The sequence below is a fragment of the Aplysia californica genome, unplaced genomic scaffold (assembly GCF_000002075.1).
Source record: "Aplysia californica isolate F4 #8 unplaced genomic scaffold, AplCal3.0 scaffold00087, whole genome shotgun sequence".
In the NCBI taxonomy this organism is placed as follows: Eukaryota; Metazoa; Mollusca; class Gastropoda; order Aplysiida; family Aplysiidae; genus Aplysia; species Aplysia californica.
Genome location: NW_004797357.1, coordinates 1,196,329 through 1,215,881, shown reverse-complemented (window position 1 = coordinate 1,215,881; position 19,553 = coordinate 1,196,329). Strand labels below are relative to the sequence as shown.

The 19,553-nt window shown below is 38.6% G+C and overlaps 1 protein-coding gene across 1 annotated transcript; it reads right to left on the bottom strand.

The window, feature by feature from the left end:
- Positions 1-1,684: 1,684 nt before the first annotated feature.
- On the bottom strand, positions 1,685-15,297 carry LOC101862172 (tRNA wybutosine-synthesizing protein 3 homolog). The gene is made up of 7 exons (XM_005094688.3): positions 14,980-15,297; positions 8,292-8,366; positions 7,901-7,999; positions 6,699-6,770; positions 5,293-5,361; positions 4,647-4,711; positions 1,685-3,012 (listed from the first exon to the last, which is right to left on the bottom strand). Exons 1-7 carry the CDS (start codon positions 15,139-15,141, stop codon positions 2,838-2,840), a joined length of 717 nt encoding a protein of 238 aa, XP_005094745.1. The 5' UTR covers positions 15,142-15,297; the 3' UTR covers positions 1,685-2,837.
- Positions 15,298-19,553: the final 4,256 nt, after the last annotated feature.

Here is a 19,553-nt window from a genome sequence, read left to right as displayed (position 1 = left end):
GAGCCTTAAGATGGGATATCAAGTTCCTTATTGTTTGTAATAACAATAAAATGTGTTTTGTTTTTTTCAGGTGCTGGTATGGTATCATATATAATATTCTCAGTGTTATTTTTTGTCTTTCCGAATTCAATAACTCTGTGCTGTATTCCTTGCCAAGTTGTTCCTAAATATGCTCAACTCTATGTGCATAAAAGTTGTTAAAAAAACACAGTTGTCAGAAGAAGGGTTAATAGTCACCACTAGTTATCATTTTCTCATGAAATCTCTCTCAACTTGCAGCGACACATTCTCTGTTTCTCTATTTGCACTCAGGGGTCAATGTCAAAGATCAAGTAAAAAAGATTTTATGTGTGTCATTCAGTACTATTTATTCTCTCTGTAATGGAAAAATAAAAGCCACCTACAAAAATGTTCATAAAGAGCTGGTCATTATTTCATAATGATATGCCTCAGGGCTATTGTGCTAAACTAAAAAAAAAAACGAACCCAAACTACTGATGAATCAAAACAGACAAAATCCATTTATATTATTTAAATGAATACCTCATCCTCATAAGTCCTTTCAATTTTTTTTGGAGTCGGTTGAACAGGGCCATCTTTACAGAAGATTTCATTGATTGTTGGTTTGGTTTTGTTGTTTTGTCTTGCTCCAAAAGGGAAAAAAATCAGTCCAAGCCAAAAAAAAATCACTTTAGCACATATATATTCACAGAAAAGCGAATAACAATGATTTGTTTTACGCTGAAACAATGAAAGGAACAACATGTATATTAGAACTTTACTGAATTTGTGCTTTTACCACTAATCAGTTCAAATTTTACCATCAGGGTGTGACAAATATGTGGGGGGGGGGGGGGGGGGGGGTCCAATTAAAACTGAAACAGATTGGTGAAAGTTATTGGTCTTTACTCTACTTGTTGATGGTTTTCTTCGTGTTTTTTGTGCTTTTACTTGATATTTGGTTATTCTTTTCTTACTTACCCACTTTTCCTTCTATCATTTTTTTTCCCTTCCCTTACATTTTCCTAGACTCAATGTGTTTTATGAGCTCATACCTGCCATGAGGATCGTTTCACTTGTTCATGATCTTTGTATTATATGTCATGTTGCATTTATTATTAAAGAGATTTTTCCCCTTGAATTGTGAATGTTCATCTTAATTTATGAAATAAATAATATAAAGTGCATGACCTTGTTTGCATAACATCAGTGTTGGTCCTTGTCTCCACATATGAAGTGAATATAGCCAGTCCATAATTTAGAGTACTCAACACTACACTACACATAGATGTATTCATACAACTTTTTAAAAAAATCATTCATCCGGCATCTGTGGTGTAGTGGTTAGGCACCTTGCCGTGGCATGTTGGAATTCCTGTGTCAATTCCAGTGTGGGGACAATTTTAATTGAGTATCTTGGGTCCTTCTCTCAAACTTTGTATCCCTCTCCGCCTTGGTTGGCAATGACAGGCAGGATCGAAGCCCATCTCACAAATGATCTAAATTGTGTTCAGGACTTCCTAGTTTTTCTTCCTTATCCAAAAATACAGAAAAAACTCAGGCAAGAGTAGATGCAATCGAAATCTTCCAATTCAGCCACTGATAGTTATGGAAAAAAGCGACTAGGTCAGATAGACATCTTGAACAGTGTCCGTAAAAAACATGAGGCTTAAGTTCTATCATAATCATTCACAATATTTTTTATTTTTTTTTAATGTAGGTGTTTTTACACCCCTATCAACACAATCTGGATTATTTAGTTGTCAGGCCCAACACAGGCTGAGAAGAATACAACATCCTAGCAGAAAGACAGAGATACTTAATAAATATTTCTCCCCACTCAGGAGTCGAACTACGCTCTCCCGTGTGTCACAGCAAAGTGTCTAACTGCTACACTATAGACGCTGAAAATACTCATCATGAGGACAAAGGACAAGAAAAACTAGCACATGGTGCTCACTTACGTAGTGTCCTTGCTACTTGATGTTCACACTTAGTCTATTGATTCCAAACTGTCCATCATTAACTCACTGAGTACCAGTAATTTGGGCTGAACGAACTCCTGGGTATCATTTGAAAGTCACACTGTCTATACTTGTCCAAAGATTTTAATAAAAATTGGGAGTTTCAGCACATACATATCAAGGTTTGTTTAAAAAGAAACAGAAACTAATGTTCTTAATTAGTGTTTTAATTTGACCATACCTTTCCCCTATTATGTTACAGATTGTTTCATTTATCAATGAACATAACATGGAAAAGAATTCACTCCAGACAAACATCCAGACATTAAAGGATCTCTAAAAGAGAAAAAAGTTCTCTGTCTTCATCAACCTAACAATGTCACAGGAATGGTGTTCAGTGCTCAGGTTAGCAGGTTAAAATGGATCTTGTTACACTAAAGAGTTCCAGTTTGAATTAAAGGGAACAGGTAGAAGAGTTTACACAAAAGAGTTCCAGTTTTAATTAACCGAAAAGGGAACAGACAAAAATTTTTACACTACAGAGTTCCAGTTTGAATTACGAGAAAAAGGAAGTTTCAGTTGTTGAACAGATGGTAACAGCAGTTGCGGTGCTAATGCAGGACAAACCGTTCTGAAATTCAATATTATATCACAAGTATGATGACAGGAGTCAGAAGTGGCACACAAAAAAATATAGCAAAAGTTGCAATGACGAGAGTCAGAGGGTCAAAAAAAAAGTTTGCACTTGGCAATATCAATACTTCTCAATCACAAATATTATTATTTCAATCACACACATCTTTGGACATATGAACACCTCTACTCCTCTCTGCACCTTGTACACACACACATATAAAAACCAAGCCACTGACGTCAGGAGTCACCAAATATTGACATCACATCACTATCTGGTTCACACAAAATAGCAGGAGACTTTTTCCCGGCCTCAGACTTGTCCACTCTGGGAGGTTTCTCCTTTTTCTTTCTGTGTTTCGCACCTATAGGGACATCTGGCCGCTCTGACAGCTCTTTCACATTTTCCATAAACCTGGGTTTGAAAAGAAGTGAAATCAAGATTGATGCATTCTCTCCTTGTTATCAGTTTCTTTTCGAATGAGAAACAGTGTTAAAGTAATCTATCTACACATACAACAACAGAAAAGATATTGTTGTTATGCTTGTAAGCATTTTACACTACCATCAACACAAATTAGGCAGTTTACTTAACCCCCCCCCCCCCCCACGTCCATTAGGGACAACCATGTTGAGAGGGATATACAGTACAGCACACTAGCAGACAGAGATACTTAATAAAACAGCTTCCCACGTTCCAAAATTGTCAAGTCACATCTTCTGAATAAAAAAGCAAAGCGCCTAACCATTACATCACAGATGCTGGTTTTTATTACGATATTCTGTATTTGTTCAAGTAAATGCCCAAAAGACAGGGCAAGGATTGTACAATTTCAGCTAGTCTAGAATCCACATCAGAGTACCCATCACGTTCATTTCTTTCATTATATAAATATACTGTCATCCCAACATAGATCTTCCAAACAGCAATAGTTGCTGAGGGTGAAAAAAAAAAAAAATTTTTTCATGTAGATATAAGTGTTTTTTATGCCCCCATCAACACAATTTAGACCATTTAGGAGACAGGTATCTGACCCTGCCTGTCAGGTCTAACCTAGGCTGAGAAGGATACAGCGTCCCAGCGGAAAGATTGAGATACTTGAAAAAAATAAGAATTCATGCTACAAAGGAATTGATCTTAGGTCTTCTGCATGCGACAGTGAAGCGCCTAACTGCTATACCACAGACGGCGGTCCCAAGGGTGATTTGTTACATATAGCTTTGATTACTCAAGAGGTGAAAATAGGAATGCCTTCATGAAAACTTCCTGAATTAGACGCATGAAATGTTATAAGTTTAACACCCTTATTTAAAAAAATACTGCCACATCCGTCAACAGGCGAGATGAAATTTAACATTCATCATCAATAAATGAGTGGGTCCATTTACAGTAATGGGGAAACTACCAGAGCTTATCAAAATTCAGTCATTTTTTAGATGAGAAGGCATATTTTCTCTGAAACACATCTCATAACACATAAAAAAGCTTCAAAGTTAAAATTTTATTCAAACATCATTCATTCTTTAGACAGAAAATAAAAAACCACAAAATAGACAAAAGTGCCACTGGTTAAAATTCAATCAACCCTTCCAGCCCCAGCCATTTTTATGCACTCCCTAACCCCAGTCCCAACCAATACAGCAGTATTTCATAAAAAGAGGCAAGCATTCTAAAAAGTGATGTAGTACCTTTGTAATGAGATTTAGATAATAAAATAACAATGTTTAAAGGTCATTGAACAAATATGAAAATTAAAGTTAGGTTCTCTAATTTTTAAAAATGCGCAAATTCAGTACCCCTCAAAACTGAGAATATATGCTCTCGGGACGGTGGGAGGTACAAGCGCTGCTGAAAATATACGTGCATGGGGCTGGAAGGGTTAACAGAGAATTAATTTTTGTTTTTCGAACTGAACCTCAGTTCAAGTCTGTGTCTTTCACCTGGTTCTCTCGAACCATCCACAATTTCTCTTAGTAAATATAATCATGTCCTAGCTCCTTAAGTGGACACCCAGATTTCAATTATCAGGAACTTTCAACTCAGCTCACCTCACAATCCGAGAAAGGTTCATTTCCATCTTCTTGTTGGCACATTCTGTCAGATACTCCACATACTGAAACAACAAGAAAGTCGGTCTTCATACTTTTTTTTATAGTATAAGTATCACTATACTTGAGCCATAACAAGTCTTGAACTAGGGTATTGACAGTCTTTTTAGAATTGACTCCTGAAATTTCAGACAGGGAAAAATTATCTATACTTCAAATGCATCCTCATCAGTCCAAGTTACAAAGAACAAAGGCAATACTTTTTTTTCTGAAACTACAATATAACCTTCATATGCATTCAAATTCAGATGACAAAACTGTGTAGAGAAAAAACACATTCTGAAGCTGAAAGAGCTTCCCCTTCTTACAGTGCTTCTTGAGGGCGACTGTTTTTTCAAGGGCACTACAAAGGCTATTTCCCCAAATCTTACAGGCTGTCAACAGGGGGGAAAATCCCAGACTCCATCTCTCTCTGCCAATACTCATCTATCTTTCAGACTGTCATCTATTTGTTTGTCTATCTATCTTTTTGTTTGTCTGTCTATCTCACTATCTGTCTGTCTGTCCGCCCATCTATCATCTATCCCTCAATCTCTCTCAATCTATCTATCTATCGATCTATATCTATTGATCTATCAATACTCACGTCATGCGAGACCAGCAGTTTTCCTTGGTCAGATAGTGGTGCTTCCAGTCCATGAGTGCTTCTTACAGCCTGTGAGGTGAACAACACAAAGTTTATATGGTCACTTTTAAGGACAAGCGGGCAAACCCAGATTTCTGGAGGTTTCCAGAAATCTTGACCTACACCAAAAGTAGGCATTGCCCTACCTACAGGAGAAGTTTGGATCTTGACCTACACCAAAAGTAGGCATTGCCCTACCTACAGGAGAAGTTTGGTTTCTGTAGTGTGAGTGTGTATATTTGTTCGGGTATAGTGAGAAAACTCTTCTTGTCTTTTACAGAAACTGAACAAGGGGCAAAAATTTTATCATCGATTTTCTCAAAACAGCATTTTTCAAGATAGCCCCCTTGTGCTTAAAAAAAGCAACCATACAATCAAAATTGTCCAAGATGACCTTCCATTGCAGAGGAGAAAGTATCTTCAGCAGTATTGTTACAAAATAGAAAAAATGCAAGGGTGGAAGTGAGAAGAAGTCATTTGTAGAGGGGGGATGTCTTGAAGGGGTGGCTGTTAGAGGCGATTTAACTGAAGTTGTTTCCGGGTTTTTCTAATATACACAAAAAGAATGAAGCATAATAACACATCTTAAAAGATCCAGAGATGCTATCTTGAAGTAGGGCTCCTTTTGGGACTGCTGGATTGTTGGTGAAAACAAATATTGAACTCAGGTACAATAAGAGGGACATAAAGTGTTAGACAGGCACAATGTGCTGTTGTTCAGTTGCAATTATACTGAGCCAGTTATAATAACAGTAGCATTTAGTCATGAACACATTTTGATTATAGTGCCATAGAAGAGAAATAGAAGGTACAGACCACAAAACATTCCTTTAAAAGAAAAGCATACACAGCTTTAAAGAAAACATATGACTCGAAGCATGACATCTTATTTACACAAAGGTAGTTGATACATCGAAAGAAACTCTCTAAAATTGAATTCATACGTGAAGCAATTAAAGCTTTTGGAAGTTTACAATTTTGGCCTGATACAAGATTTTAGGAGAATATGCATACAAACTGACATTTTTAAAGAACGATAGCAAGAACACAATACAATTCAGAACTAATAGTTAGACTGCTTTAGTACTTAGACACGGCACAGGAAAAACAAATATGGTTATACGATGCCTTATTAGGGCAGGACGGAGTCAGCAGAGACAAAAATTTATACAGACCCCATGGTCTACAAGCAAGGCATGGTAAGGAGCAGTCTGCCTAATATACTGAGCCTGGGATGAATAGGCACCCGCAGAAAGCAAGATACTTTAAGATTGTCGTTAATATTCAGGCACCATAACACCGCTCAGTCATTTCCATATAAAATAAGAGAACAGATGATCTGCTGAGAACTCAGGAATCAAACTTACCACCATTGTCTTTCCTTTGTTACCCACTGTGATGCCCGAATTCCTAAAGCCAGCTGCCACTGCCACTTGGTGCTGAAGAGAATGGAAAAACGTTTTCAACTCACCTGATTTTTAATTTTATTAATGCACCTCCTGCTACTTCCTCAAATATAAGTACTTTGACCAGGACTTAAAAATATTGATTTAAGTTTTAAGCTAAAATTTTACAACAATATTTTTCCACCAAAGGGATTAAATAAAAAAAAGCAGACTCTACCCATGTGGACTGTCAAGCTGGAGAACATCAACCAAGTAATCCCCCTCCAAACCCTCTACACACACTTTTCTGAATTAAAAAAAATTCAAGCGATTCAAAGTCAACCGGCAAACAACTTGAGAAATGTTTAGCTGATTTTTCTCCAATTGACTTTTATAGGCTGCGTTCTTCTTATTATTCCCAAATCTGGGCTTGAAAGTTCATAATTTTTATTCAAAAGCAGCAAGTTCTGAGGGGCAATACTAGAAAACAGAGAAGAAGAAGAATATATTCCAGTGCAAAAATGAACTTCCTCAAAAGAATATCAAATATATGGGGTTTTTTACACACTGGTTGGCAGCTATGTGGGGAGGAGAATTTTTTTTACATAGAAAACAAACAAAAAAAACCCCTCCAAATCATGTTCTTGTTCTTCAAGCAAATTTGTGATGCTTTCGTTTGAACATTATTTTTTAAAAATTTCTGTACTTTTATCCTATAATACATTCTTCTCCCTAACTAATTCAAATAAGATTAGCATTTCCAAGAAAGACATGCATTTGTGTGATGAAGAACAGCTTTTCTTTCACCCTTTTCAAACTGGTAATGATAAATAATAATATAATTTAATTGTACTTGATATCTGGTAAATTCCTGCTATGCTTACAGCAGTCATCACAGAATAATGTCACTTCCCATCCTAAATTTATCAGAACAACTCAAACATTCATGAAATGCAACTCTACAGTATTTCCTGCCAACCTCTGCTTTATGGACTTACAATGATGGCCAGCAATATCAGGGCTTCTGTCGTGAAAATCTGCTAACCTTTCATGGCGCCATTATGAAGTGTTTAGCTTTTAAAAAAGTAAATGTTAAAGAGAGAAACATTGGACATTTTATTCAGAAACCATCAACCCTTTCTTCAGTTACCCATGCATAACATTAAAACCTTACAGATACTTACCATCTGCTGTGCAGCTGAAAGTGAATCACACTGAATGTGCATGACCATCGGCTCAAACTTGAACACAGCCTCTTGGGTAATATCCTCCAGAGCCTTCAGCTGAAAACAAACAAGCACTTTTATTTTTTTAAAGTGTCATTATGTATGCACAAAACGCTAGATCAATATAACACTCACATAAAGTAGGCATATATACAGACAAACAGGCAGACAGAAAGATCATTTAAAACAAAAAAAGACAGAGGAATTCATTAAAATTTAAATGTTGTAACTTACATTTCAGATGACTGCAAGTCTATGTTATTTTATGGAAAAGATGTTTGTACAAAAGTCTCACTTCTTCATTGTTCATTTGCTTACATGTGGTAGTTATGCAACCAGTATTACTCACAATGTTTTGGGCTTTAACTAGTTCATGAGATACATGCAGCCACTTGCAGCCTTTCTTCTGAACTCCCTCAGAATTCTGGAACAGAAAAGCCAAATGGGAATGATTCTTGTCACAGGCACAGAAAAATCAGAACGTCAAAGAAAATAAAAAACAAGAACAAGTAAAAACTTTCCACAAATTACCTCTTATGCCAGACTAAGATCATGGTTGGGGTCATAGTTTTTAAAAAGGATGTGCAGATCTGGATGTTTGACAACAGCCATTTTCCTTCGACCGAGAGACCTTTCAACTTCTAAATCTCCGCTGTCTACTGCAACTTCACTTAAACCTAACTTTTCAGAACACCAGCAAGCTGTTGCATCATGTGTAACCCCTGTTAAAGAAAAAGCGCACTGACACACATGCAGACACATTTACACATGTCTATGCAGTTCTGCAGACTCTCCACACACAAATGAAGCATGCAGGCTAAACCAAACACGTCTATGATCATGTATGCAAATGATAATCACGTACTTAGATTTCCCCTATTGCTCTTGGTTTACAGAGAGGTCGCTGGCTAACACTCTTACCATGCCCCCCCCCCTCCCCATCTCAGCCTGCTACTTTGGTATTTCAGTAAACAAACTAAATTTGTGGTCATATTAAAAAATTTGATACCCTTGCTGATGCCAGAAAAAAAGAAACAAACAATAAAAGAGAAAAAAAATTAAAGAGAAGAAAAGAGCTTGGATTGCTTAATTATTATACTAGTTAACACGAATTAAAGCCCTCTCCCATTTGGTCTAAATTATTTACAACCCTTCTACTGTAATACAAGAGCATTAATTACTCTCGTGCTCATGTCTCGTTGTGTTCGTAGACGCTCTCTGTTCCTTGAACCATAATTTATTGTGTGCAGGCAGAGACGCCTGCTAGCAGAGACCGGTCCCACATCCCGCGCACTAGCATCGGTAGTGAGACATAATATAGTTTACTGGAGAGGCGAAAAAAGTTTTTACATTATTATTATTCTATTTGTTGTTCATTTAAGATTCAATTTAGCAAAGATCTAGCTAAGATGATCATATATGAGTCACGACGAGATGGAATCAGGCGCACGTCAAAATAATGAAAGTGAAAAAAATTGGCATTTTTCTGCAGGGGATTTTACAGAAAAACGTTGATTAAAGGAATAAAGGATGTAAATTTTCAGTTTTCAGTGACTCTCAAGCTAAGGAAATAACTCAACTTTAGCGGCCATTTTCTCGCTAATCTTACCCCCACCTCCTTCAATCGCCATATATCTTGACTTGTATCCGAGATAAATGGATATTTTTTTTATCAAAAGCAAGGCAAACCGACAGGCCTTAGGATGATACCAATAACTTCATATGCCCAAAAATTGACGAGCACCTGATTCTGCCGCGTCGTGGCACTCAGTTTCAAAAGTCTGCATTGTAATTGTCCATTTATATATATATATACACATATATATTATATCCCATATATTATATCCCATTTCGCGACTTCAGTTCTGTAAGAGCACTCCTTCATCTCATGGGATGGAACGCTTGAAGCACGCTGAACTATTACACTACAAAAATATAGATCTACATCACTGTTGATGTCCGGGGGGGATGAGAATAGCATCAGCATCATCATTGCCTTTCTCCCCCTGCACCAGGGTATAGGCCACGGACAAACACCCCCCACTCTTCTCCATCCTGGGCTAGCCTCTTGACGTTATTCCATGTCTTTCCACTTTTCTGTACATCGATTTCTGTGATTCTTCTCCAAGTTCCACGAGGTCTTCCCCTTGATCTCTTGCCCTGTGGGTTCCAATCCAAAACTTTCTTTGTTATGCAGCTGCCTGACTTCCTGAGAGTATGTCCAATCCATCGCCACCGCCTTCTTCCTACCTCATTTCTGACTGGGATCTGTCTTGTTTTCCTTAACACTTCCACATTAGTGACCCTGTCTGTCCATCTGATCCTCAGTAACTCTCTTAGACACCTGTTCAAGAAAACCTGGATCCTCTTTATACAAGTCTGCGATGCGTTCCATGCCTCACATCCATACAACAGGACCGACTTCACGTTTGAATTGAAAATCCTCAGCTTTGTTCGAAGTGAGATCTCTCTGGTCTTCCAAATCCTATCCAAAGATATGAAAGCAGCCTGTGCTTTACCAATGCGGGACTTTATTTCAGCACCTGTTCCTCCCTCTCTGTCAATTATGCTCCCAAGATAATAGAAGGATTCAACGTTTTCTAGGGCCTTTCCTTTTATTGTGAATTGCTCCTTTCGTTGTGCATCTGTCCTTAGTACCTTTGACTTTCCGGGGTGGATCCTCAATCCAACAGACTCCGATAGGCTGTTTAATACTGAAGTCTTTGCTTGTATCTGTTCCTGGGTGTGCGACAGAAGCGCCAAGTCGTCTGCGAGATCCAGATCGTCCAACTGTGTCCATGGTGTCCACTGTATACCATTTCTGTGTCCTCTGGTGGTTTCCTTCATCAGCCAGTCGATTGCCAATATGAAGAGGAACGGTGATAGTAAGCATCCCTGTCTCACTCCAGTCTTGATGTCAAAGCTGTCCATGAGCTGGCTATCATGTACAACCCTGCAACTTGTCCCTTCGTACATGCTTTTGATGAGGTTCACCAACTTCTGTGGGATTCCGTGGTGTCTCATTATCTTCCATAGTGTCGCTCGGTCTATACTGTCAAAGGCCTTCTCGTAGTCGAGGAATTTGACAATCAGCTGGGAGTTCCACTCCAGGGACTGTTCCACAATAATCCTCAGCGTGGCAATCTGGTCGGTGGTTGAGCGATTTTTCCGGAAACCGGCCTGTTCATCCCGTAGTCTTGGATCCGTTCCTGTCTTGATTCTTTCCAGAACGATTCTGTTGAAGACCTTACCTGGTATTGAGAGAAGAGTGATCCCTCTATAGTTGCTGCAGTTGCTGAGATCCCCCTTTTTTGGAAGCTTCACGAGGTGTCCTTCTTTCCAATCCTTTGGGAACTTGCTCTCATTCCAGATCCTGGTAAACAGTGGGAGTAGGATGTCTGCCGTCACATTGGCATCTGCTTTTAGGGCTTCAGGTGGAATCTGGTCAGGACCGGCCGCTTTACCTTTGTTCAGCTTCTTAATGGCATCCAGAATCTCTTGTTTTGATGGAGCATCACAGCAGATAGGTAACTCATTTCTTGCTATGAGAATAGCAGGTCATGAGCTATTTTTACCAGGGGTGAGAAATAGAGGAGGCCATTTAGGAACAAGGGTCGGAAGTCGGAAGGGACGTCATGCTGGACTCGATTCAGAGTCTGAATAGTCACTTTGAAAAAACATTGTTTGGATCCTACCAAACTGGGCCCCAAAAAGCTCCTGTAGTGTGTGGCCTTACTATTTGGTACAACTACTACTACTTGGTTAGAGAATAGGCGTCATTGCATGCGGCACAATGCCATGGCTGCTCCTTTCTCTTCTCCAGGATCCATGAAAGGGTCTGCCTGCTGATCCAGCCAGTTAACAGCTGGTTGGATATTCTTCTGGCTTTTCCATGCAAGTTGCTGTCCCTCCCCAACCTTCTAGAGACACCAGCTTCCCTTCCATCCATTGTGTGTGAAGTGGTGCCTTCATGGGTCTCAACTCAGAATTCTAAAAAAGGAGGAACTTTTCAGGTGATCGCCACAGAAGCCCATTTTTGCGGAAACACCCATTATTATAAAAATACTGTTGAACCCTAGAATGCTGAAATAAAAACCATCAATTTATCAAAGCAAGGTTATTTCACACCAATTCGAGGGTTTGGGAGATAATTTCAAGTAAGAGTCACGTACCAAATATTTACAATCTTGATTACGTACAGAAAGTGGTGGCGCCTGGGGTCTTGTGCAACTTATGAAATTTATATTTTCCCTTCATCATATTCGCCTGTATATAAACTACATGTATATAAAAAGGAATATTGTTTTGAGCCTAGAACCAGAATATCGACTGTCATGATTCATATCACATAGATTTATATATATATATATATATAGGCCTTATATAATATAATAAACGTGAAAGACAAAAATTAATGCTCAAACTCAAAGTAGAGTAGAATAGCCCAAGTAGACCTATTCAGTGTGAGAGGTGTAAGAACTGTGGGAGGACAAGATGCAGTGATACCGAAAATCTGCGAATCTTGAACAGAAAGCTAAAATATAGAGATTTGATTTACTGTCACCAATCTAATGAAACGCGAATGCTTCTAGGCCCCTAAGTTCCATAACACACTTACAAGTTATGACCCAATTTCACACAAAAGACCTGCACCAACGCACACTTTACTTTGCAGAGAGCTGTGGATCTAGTAGTAATCAAAATTCTAAACATTAAACATTTGCTTTTATTTTAAGTTGGTTTGTCCTCAGGTGTTGCGTCCAGCCCTCCCCCTATCCCCGAGTGTGTCTTTAAAAAAAATCAATAATCTTCCCCCCCATTCCCGAGTCCTGTACTTTGAAGCGCTTAGAACGTGTACAGGGTCATTGACCGGTCACAATGGCGAGCTCGACAAGACGCTATAACTTTCTTTTCATTTTTTTTTTGGGGGGGGGGGTTACCCCCACAAGTGACAGCACGGTGACAAATATTGATTTATTTTCATGGCGACACCCTGTTTGTAATGCCAAACCAGCATGTTACAATAAATGTTGCGTTATCAGAAAATTAATGACAAACTTCTGGGTGGTAACGAAAGTGAAAGCAGATCTTGATTTTCCAGTCGAGCCTTGGTGACACAATTCCTCTTGCTGCCAAAGCCGCCAGTTCGTGTGAAACATACTGTCAGAGCCGAATTAATATATATACATCACAATTGCGACCAGCAGAAATGAACTTAAAGACGTTTTATAATAAATAATTGGATTTGGTTTTCAAAATATTCAAGATCTTTTAGGTATTTTCCCGGGTCTCGGCGATTTTTAAAAAATTCCCGGGGCCTGGCAGTCACCCTGCTCCCAACAACTCTCTTTCTGATTGGCCCGCTGTCGCAGTAGAGGAGTTTAGGCCTAGCGGAGGAAATGGCGGTAGCGGAAATCCGCTAAAAAGCGGACTTACTATTGAGACCCATGTATCATATGTGCCTTCATCCTCTCTGTGGTCATTGAACCATTCTGTAAATGCTGCCATGACTGTTGGTGGATCTAATTGCATGGTGGCTGCGCCAATCTCAGCCTGGCCGGCTAGTGTGAGTACACGGACACAGTGTGAATATTCTCACCCAGGGTCATAATACTCATATTATTCTCACCCACTTTTTTCATTTCCGCCCTTTTTATTTCGTTCAGGTTTTGAGTTATTATATATAAAATGTCTAGAATCTAGATCTAGATCTAGATTCAGATTCTAATCTAGATAAAAAAAGATCTAGAATCTAGATCGATCTAGATCTGACCCACATAAAAATCCTTGAAATTTTCTTTTTCTCCCCCAAGCAGAATCCCAAACCTTTTTCAGTCTTTCAACCAAATTGTAAGAGAGCCTTGCAAAGCCTTGTACAGCTGACACAGGTTCAAAAGACATGAACAAAAGAAATCAAATAGGCTTAGATCACCCGGGGTGAGAATAAAAATACGATCTACCTCTCACCCCGGGTGAGACTTGCCAGCGTAGGCTATTCTCACCCGGTGTGAAACAAGACCTGTTTTTCCTCATATTTGGAATACTGTCTATCGGTGTGGATGATCAAATTGATAAAAGCCAAGAAAAAATTTCGTTATAGCACAAAAGTAAGCTAATTTGATCGTCTTCAAAGATCTATGGCTATTTCACTTTTCGAATCGAGCCGAACTATGCCGGTCGCCATTTTGTTTTGCCCGGAAGTTCTCGCAAGATCTACTCCTCCCCTCTCTCTCTCTCTTTCTGAATACTGTCTATCGGTGTGGACGATCAAATTGATCAAAACAAAGTTAAAAAATGATGTTAAAAAAGAAAACTAAATTAATTTGGTTGTCTACAAAGATGCTACGGCTATTTAACTTTCCGAATCGAGCCGAACTACGCGGGTCGCCATTTTGTTTTGCCCGGAAGTTCTCGTGCTACTCCTCCCTCTTTCTCTTTCTGTCTCTCCACTGCCCACAGACAAAATTGCACGCTTTTAGGCTAACACTAACAGTAGTAATAGATCTAGAAAGTTTGTTCACAGCACAGAATTCTATTAATTCTGTTATCACAGTGTAGAATTTTGTGGTTCAGGGTGAATGTTTCACTGGTTGGCCTAGGCTATAACGGTGAACACCCACCGGGTGAAAAGAGCCAAAAGACTCGCCTGCGCTATTCTCACCCGGGGTGAGAATAGAGGTGGCCCTTACTTACAGACATCTTCATCTCAAATTTTTTGCTCACTGGTTTCAGCAAAAATCGTCCTCTAGTCTAGATCTAGATCTCTAGATCTATATCTTAATCACTCATTTTGTGATAATTTTGGTCGAAAATGAAAGAGTTCAACAACACTAACATTACAATGCGATATGATGGTCCCATGCCATCATTATGCCATAGCATAGGCATAGTTGTATGAAACCTCAGACCGGGTGAGAACAAAATGGATATTATTCTCACTAGGGGTGAGAATAACGCCAGTCTTTTAGATCTAAGTGGCCGTCAGGGTAGAGGTCTAGAATCTAGATCTAGATCTAGATCTAGAGATCTATACTTACATTTTCGAAGAGAATCACTCTTCCTGAACAAGAACTGGTTGTGCAGTAACGGGACATGGAATTTATAACATTAACCAGCTCTACGATTGGTTTATCTATGGACCCCTTGCGCGATAGATCCTCATCTTCAAGTCTGCGGGCTTTTAGTTCGGTAAAATCCATGGTTCATTCAAGCCTCCAATAGATTCAAAATCATAACACAACCAATCAAGACAGACAGAAATTCTAGATCTAGATCTATACTCTAGATCTAAATCTAGATCATAAAATCTTTCTTGACGCAGTGTTGTTAGTAATGTTAGTTGTTTCAATGTTTGCCGTTTGCTCACTCAAATCTTCAGGCAAATTGCCATCCAGCTTTAGCAGTTGGAAATTGAAAACAAAACGTTTGAAATTTCGATGTAACCTAGATTTGAATGTTTATTTGATTCTATCGACTTTTATTAAAATCTTGGTATTTCCCTTTCCTTATATATATTTAAAAATTGGTACATTTTGAAAAGATATGTTTATATGTGTACTATCTTCATCCCATTCGCTTTCCAAATAACTTGTGGAAGAAATAATTCTCTGAGAGAATGAAGTACACGAGTGAAATCAAATCAACGTACAAAGATAGGCCTTACGGTAAATCAAAAAGTGTAACACGCCCTCTTAGTCTCAAATGGTCGGCGAAATAACTGGTCCTGATCGCCTGATCGAAATTCCAGTCAATGTCATAATCGTGTGTGTGGCAGTGACAGAACTTTAGATCAAAGAACATAAGTGTTTCCACTCTCAACCGGTACTTTTTCTTTGATCAAAGGAGTTATTTTTAATCGTGAGTATGAATTCGGTACTTTTTAGGCTCTGTATAAAGTCAAAATACACTTGATAGCATGATGAGTGCGTGGAGATGATGGAGCCGGTACCTGTCCTAGCAGTCGGTGCAACACTGCACTGTGTAGCATCCCTTGTTAGCGTGTATGTAGTGTTGTGTCGTCGTCAAGTTTAGCTTTTATTTAAAACCCATTTCGCTTCAGGTCAGGGTGATAACACTATGATTTAGTTGGATACAATTCTAAAGAACATTTTTAGCCCCCCGGCATTCAACTAGAGAATCTACTGAATTTGACTCTCTAACACTAACTCAAGTTACAGGAACATTACACAGTGTTGTCTTTAAGAATTCTTGGAAAATCATTGACAGTCATGGTGGTATTATTTTGGTAGAAACATAAATTCTTGTCAGCGACTTCTGTGTCACTAGCCAACAGCCTAGATCTAGACAGATGCTAAAAAAAGCAAACTATAAATTGCCCAGTGGCCGGTGGATAGGCCTTTGATACTTTAATTAAATTTTCATGTGTTCATATTTGAACTTTTTTGTAATCAGCCTTGCCTTTTTTATCTCTGTTCTTCAACATCATAGTATTTATGTTGCATTAAATAATGTAGGATCTAGATTTAGATCTAGATGATTGACTATGGACTTCTTTTATGAATCACAGGATCATCTTGTTTGACTTTTGACAATTTAAATATAATCTATGACAATAAGCGAAACGTGTGAGAAAGTATGATCTTGCAAGAAAACCAACTTGTAGAGTTCCAAGTAAGTGGACAGATTAGGGAAGTCGTTATTTTGGGATTCCGTTATTTTTATTATTTTCTTGTCCCCACTGGCATGGCGTTCTCTTCACCTAATTCTACCCCTCTATCAAATTCTTTCCCCTTGTCCTTACATGCACTCTAATTAATGTTTACTTACTTACCACTTTCAGACTGATCTTTACATAGAAGCCTAACACATGTGATGTAGTAGTGTAGGCAAATCCAGAACTCCTGCCTTCATTCTGAACTTAGAATTGTATTCAAGATTATAATTGACTGTGTGTGGCCAGCTATGACATGTATTCTTTACGAGAATAACATGTCTAATTTAAAAAAACTTTTTATGTTTAATTTAGAAATGGTCTTCCCAATTGTCCTTATGTCACTCATTTGATATATATATATATATGTATACTATACACATTATAATCACTGCGTTTACTGCCAAACTTTAATTTAACAATTTTATAGTCATAGTGGATTCTATAGAAGATTCCCCCTTTTATGTTGAAACCACATTGCCTTTTGTTGAAAATGGCGAGATATTAGTTAGTTTTGAAGAACCTTCTTCTATACTTGCTTTTATATAAAATGAAGGTGGCAGATGGTGATACTACTGTTCTCCTAAGAAAAGTTGAACTTTTGCTCACACTATTTGCTTATAGGGGATGCCCGTCGGCGATCATCGTTTAAAGGTTTTAAGTTCAGTTTTGTCAGTTTGGGGCTAGCTGGATTGTCCTTCACAGAAGAGGCAATTATGAAAACTGTCAAAGCTGATGATGACCTTCAATATGTTCAAACATGTTTGTTTTCAAGGCCGCGCGTTGGGTGATTGGTTTGGCCAGTTATTGGTTTATTTATAGTGTGCACTGAAGCCGCCAGAAACCAAATTGAACCAAGCCTCCAATGAGCATCACCTACAAGAGCTGTTAATGATTATCATCTGAATTTCCTAGCGTTTTTGGAGGGGAAGTAAAAGGTGAAGTTAAAGGTAAAAAGTAATTCTTTAACCTTTTGTGTAAGATTATGTACAAAGGAGGTTTGCTTGGTCACCGTTTTGATGTAGCAATTATAGTCTGTTTTGATCAATTAAAGTAGAGATCTTTTATATAAGTTTGTTACATTCAAACAAAATGTGTGACATCTTGGTGAAATCAGGTGGTCATGAAAACTGAAAACAACAATGAAATAAAAGAAATTGGCAATGTTTATCAAACATTTTATTTTTGGTTCTACACCTTTATGTCCATTTAAAAACAAGTTTCTGAAGATTTGAGAAATATTGATCAAAGGCACAACAATTTGCAGTTTCCTAGGACCCTCACCTCAGTCTTTGGAAGTCATCAAACTTTGGCGGCCATGATTTTCTCACTTCATTTACTACTGATGCCAGAAGACCCCCGCCTCCTTCAAATTCAAATATTTCGACTTCTCTTCAAGATAGAGATGGGGGTATTTTTATTAAATCTAAAAGTAAGAGAAGTGAACAAGCTTTAAGAAGATATAACCAAATTCTCCATACGTCCAAAAATTGATGAGTGACTGATGCCACCGTGTCATGATAAAAATTGCCAATTTCTTTTATTTCATTGTGTTCACGAAGGGTGTCTCTATAAATTGGTTTAGCAGCCACATAAAGTTGTCATGAATGAGTAGAGTTTTATGGAGACATTAAAAAAAGGTGAATAGAACAACTTCATTAGAATAGCTCCTGATTTCAGACTGAGGTAAGTAGATCTCTTGTTCTGTTCATCACAGTCACAGAACGTCAACGTTGATTGCCTCTCTGTAAATAAATAGACAGACATTCCTATTCTCTCTTTTTAAAATAAAAGATAATGAATTTGAAGAAAAATAAATGCCTGAACAGACGCAATCGTGCCTAAAAAGTTTCAGTTTGTGGCACTTAGGTGTTTTGTAGAGCAAATGATATCAGGCCTACATGGCCATAAGTGGCTTTCTCGGTTGCCCGCCCTTCCCCGTGTCCCCAAATCCGACCTACGGTACGACTATCGAGTGTTTGGCTGACCCAGACCTTTGCCCCCTTTTCATTGATCAAGAGGCAGGTTTACACGTACGGTCGCGGGCCTGCGTTGCTGCACTCTTGCGCACCAAAGCCTACGTTAGATAGACACTGATGGTTTTTAGAGGGTGCAGATTGCGTATAGTAGGCACAATGACCGCCCCCATTCCGCTTGGAAGCTCGTCGATATTTTTTAAAAAACTGTACAAGTAGTCTTGTGAAAAGAAGTTAAAGTATAGAAGGGGATGACCACAACGGAGCGCCTGATAGCCGCCCATTAGTCCAGCTATACTATAATAATATTCCCTCGCTACTCGACCTCATTCCACCTTCTCCGAGAGTTTATTGACAGCAGGTTACGCTGTTTGCTCAATGAGTGACTACTTAGCCGTCCGTGACGACGAATTAAGATTCTTCGGGGGAGAGAATGTGTGTGTGCGAGAGACCCGGGGAGGGGTGGCAGGAGGAGTTGACAAATTCGTTAGCCTGTAAGGAAATTTGCACTTGAAACACTTTTCAGAGAGAGAGAGAGAGAGAGAGAGAAACAGAGAGAGAGAGAGAGAGAGAGAGAGAGAGAGAGAGTTCATGTTAATTAGATTTTTGCACTTTGAATTGGTCAGTGTGTGTGGCCGGCATTCCTCTCTGTCCATGGTCCATGAGGCGACAAATGGATAGAATACGTTGATACTTCTGAATTGACGTTTGTGCTTGGACTGGAAGTGTGTTGGAGTCTTCGTTATTTTGAAAATGCGCTGTTGAATATTTGTTGTTTGTTAGTTTAGGTACCCGGCAAGGAACTGTTTTCTTTTCCACCTTTTTTCCTCTTCATTTTTAAGGACGGAGAATGTCTCCTCCTCCTCCTCCTCCTCCTTCTTCTTCTTCTTCTTCTTCTTCTTCTTCTTCTTCTTCTTCTTCTTCTTCTTCTTCTTCTTCTTCTTCTTCTTCTTCTTCTTCTTTT

Coding starts and splice junctions, on each gene's coding strand:
- LOC101862172 (XM_005094688.3), bottom strand. CDS start 15,141: ATGGATTTTACCGAACTAAAAGCCCGCAGACTTGAAGATGAGGATCTA. Junction 6,771..7,900: donor TTTCAGCTGCACAGCAGATG/GTAAGTATCTGT, acceptor CATTCTCTTCAG/CACCAAGTGGCAGTGGCAGC. Junction 3,013..4,646: donor AACCTTTCTCGGATTGTGAG/GTGAGCTGAGTT, acceptor TTTCAAACCCAG/GTTTATGGAAAATGTGAAAG.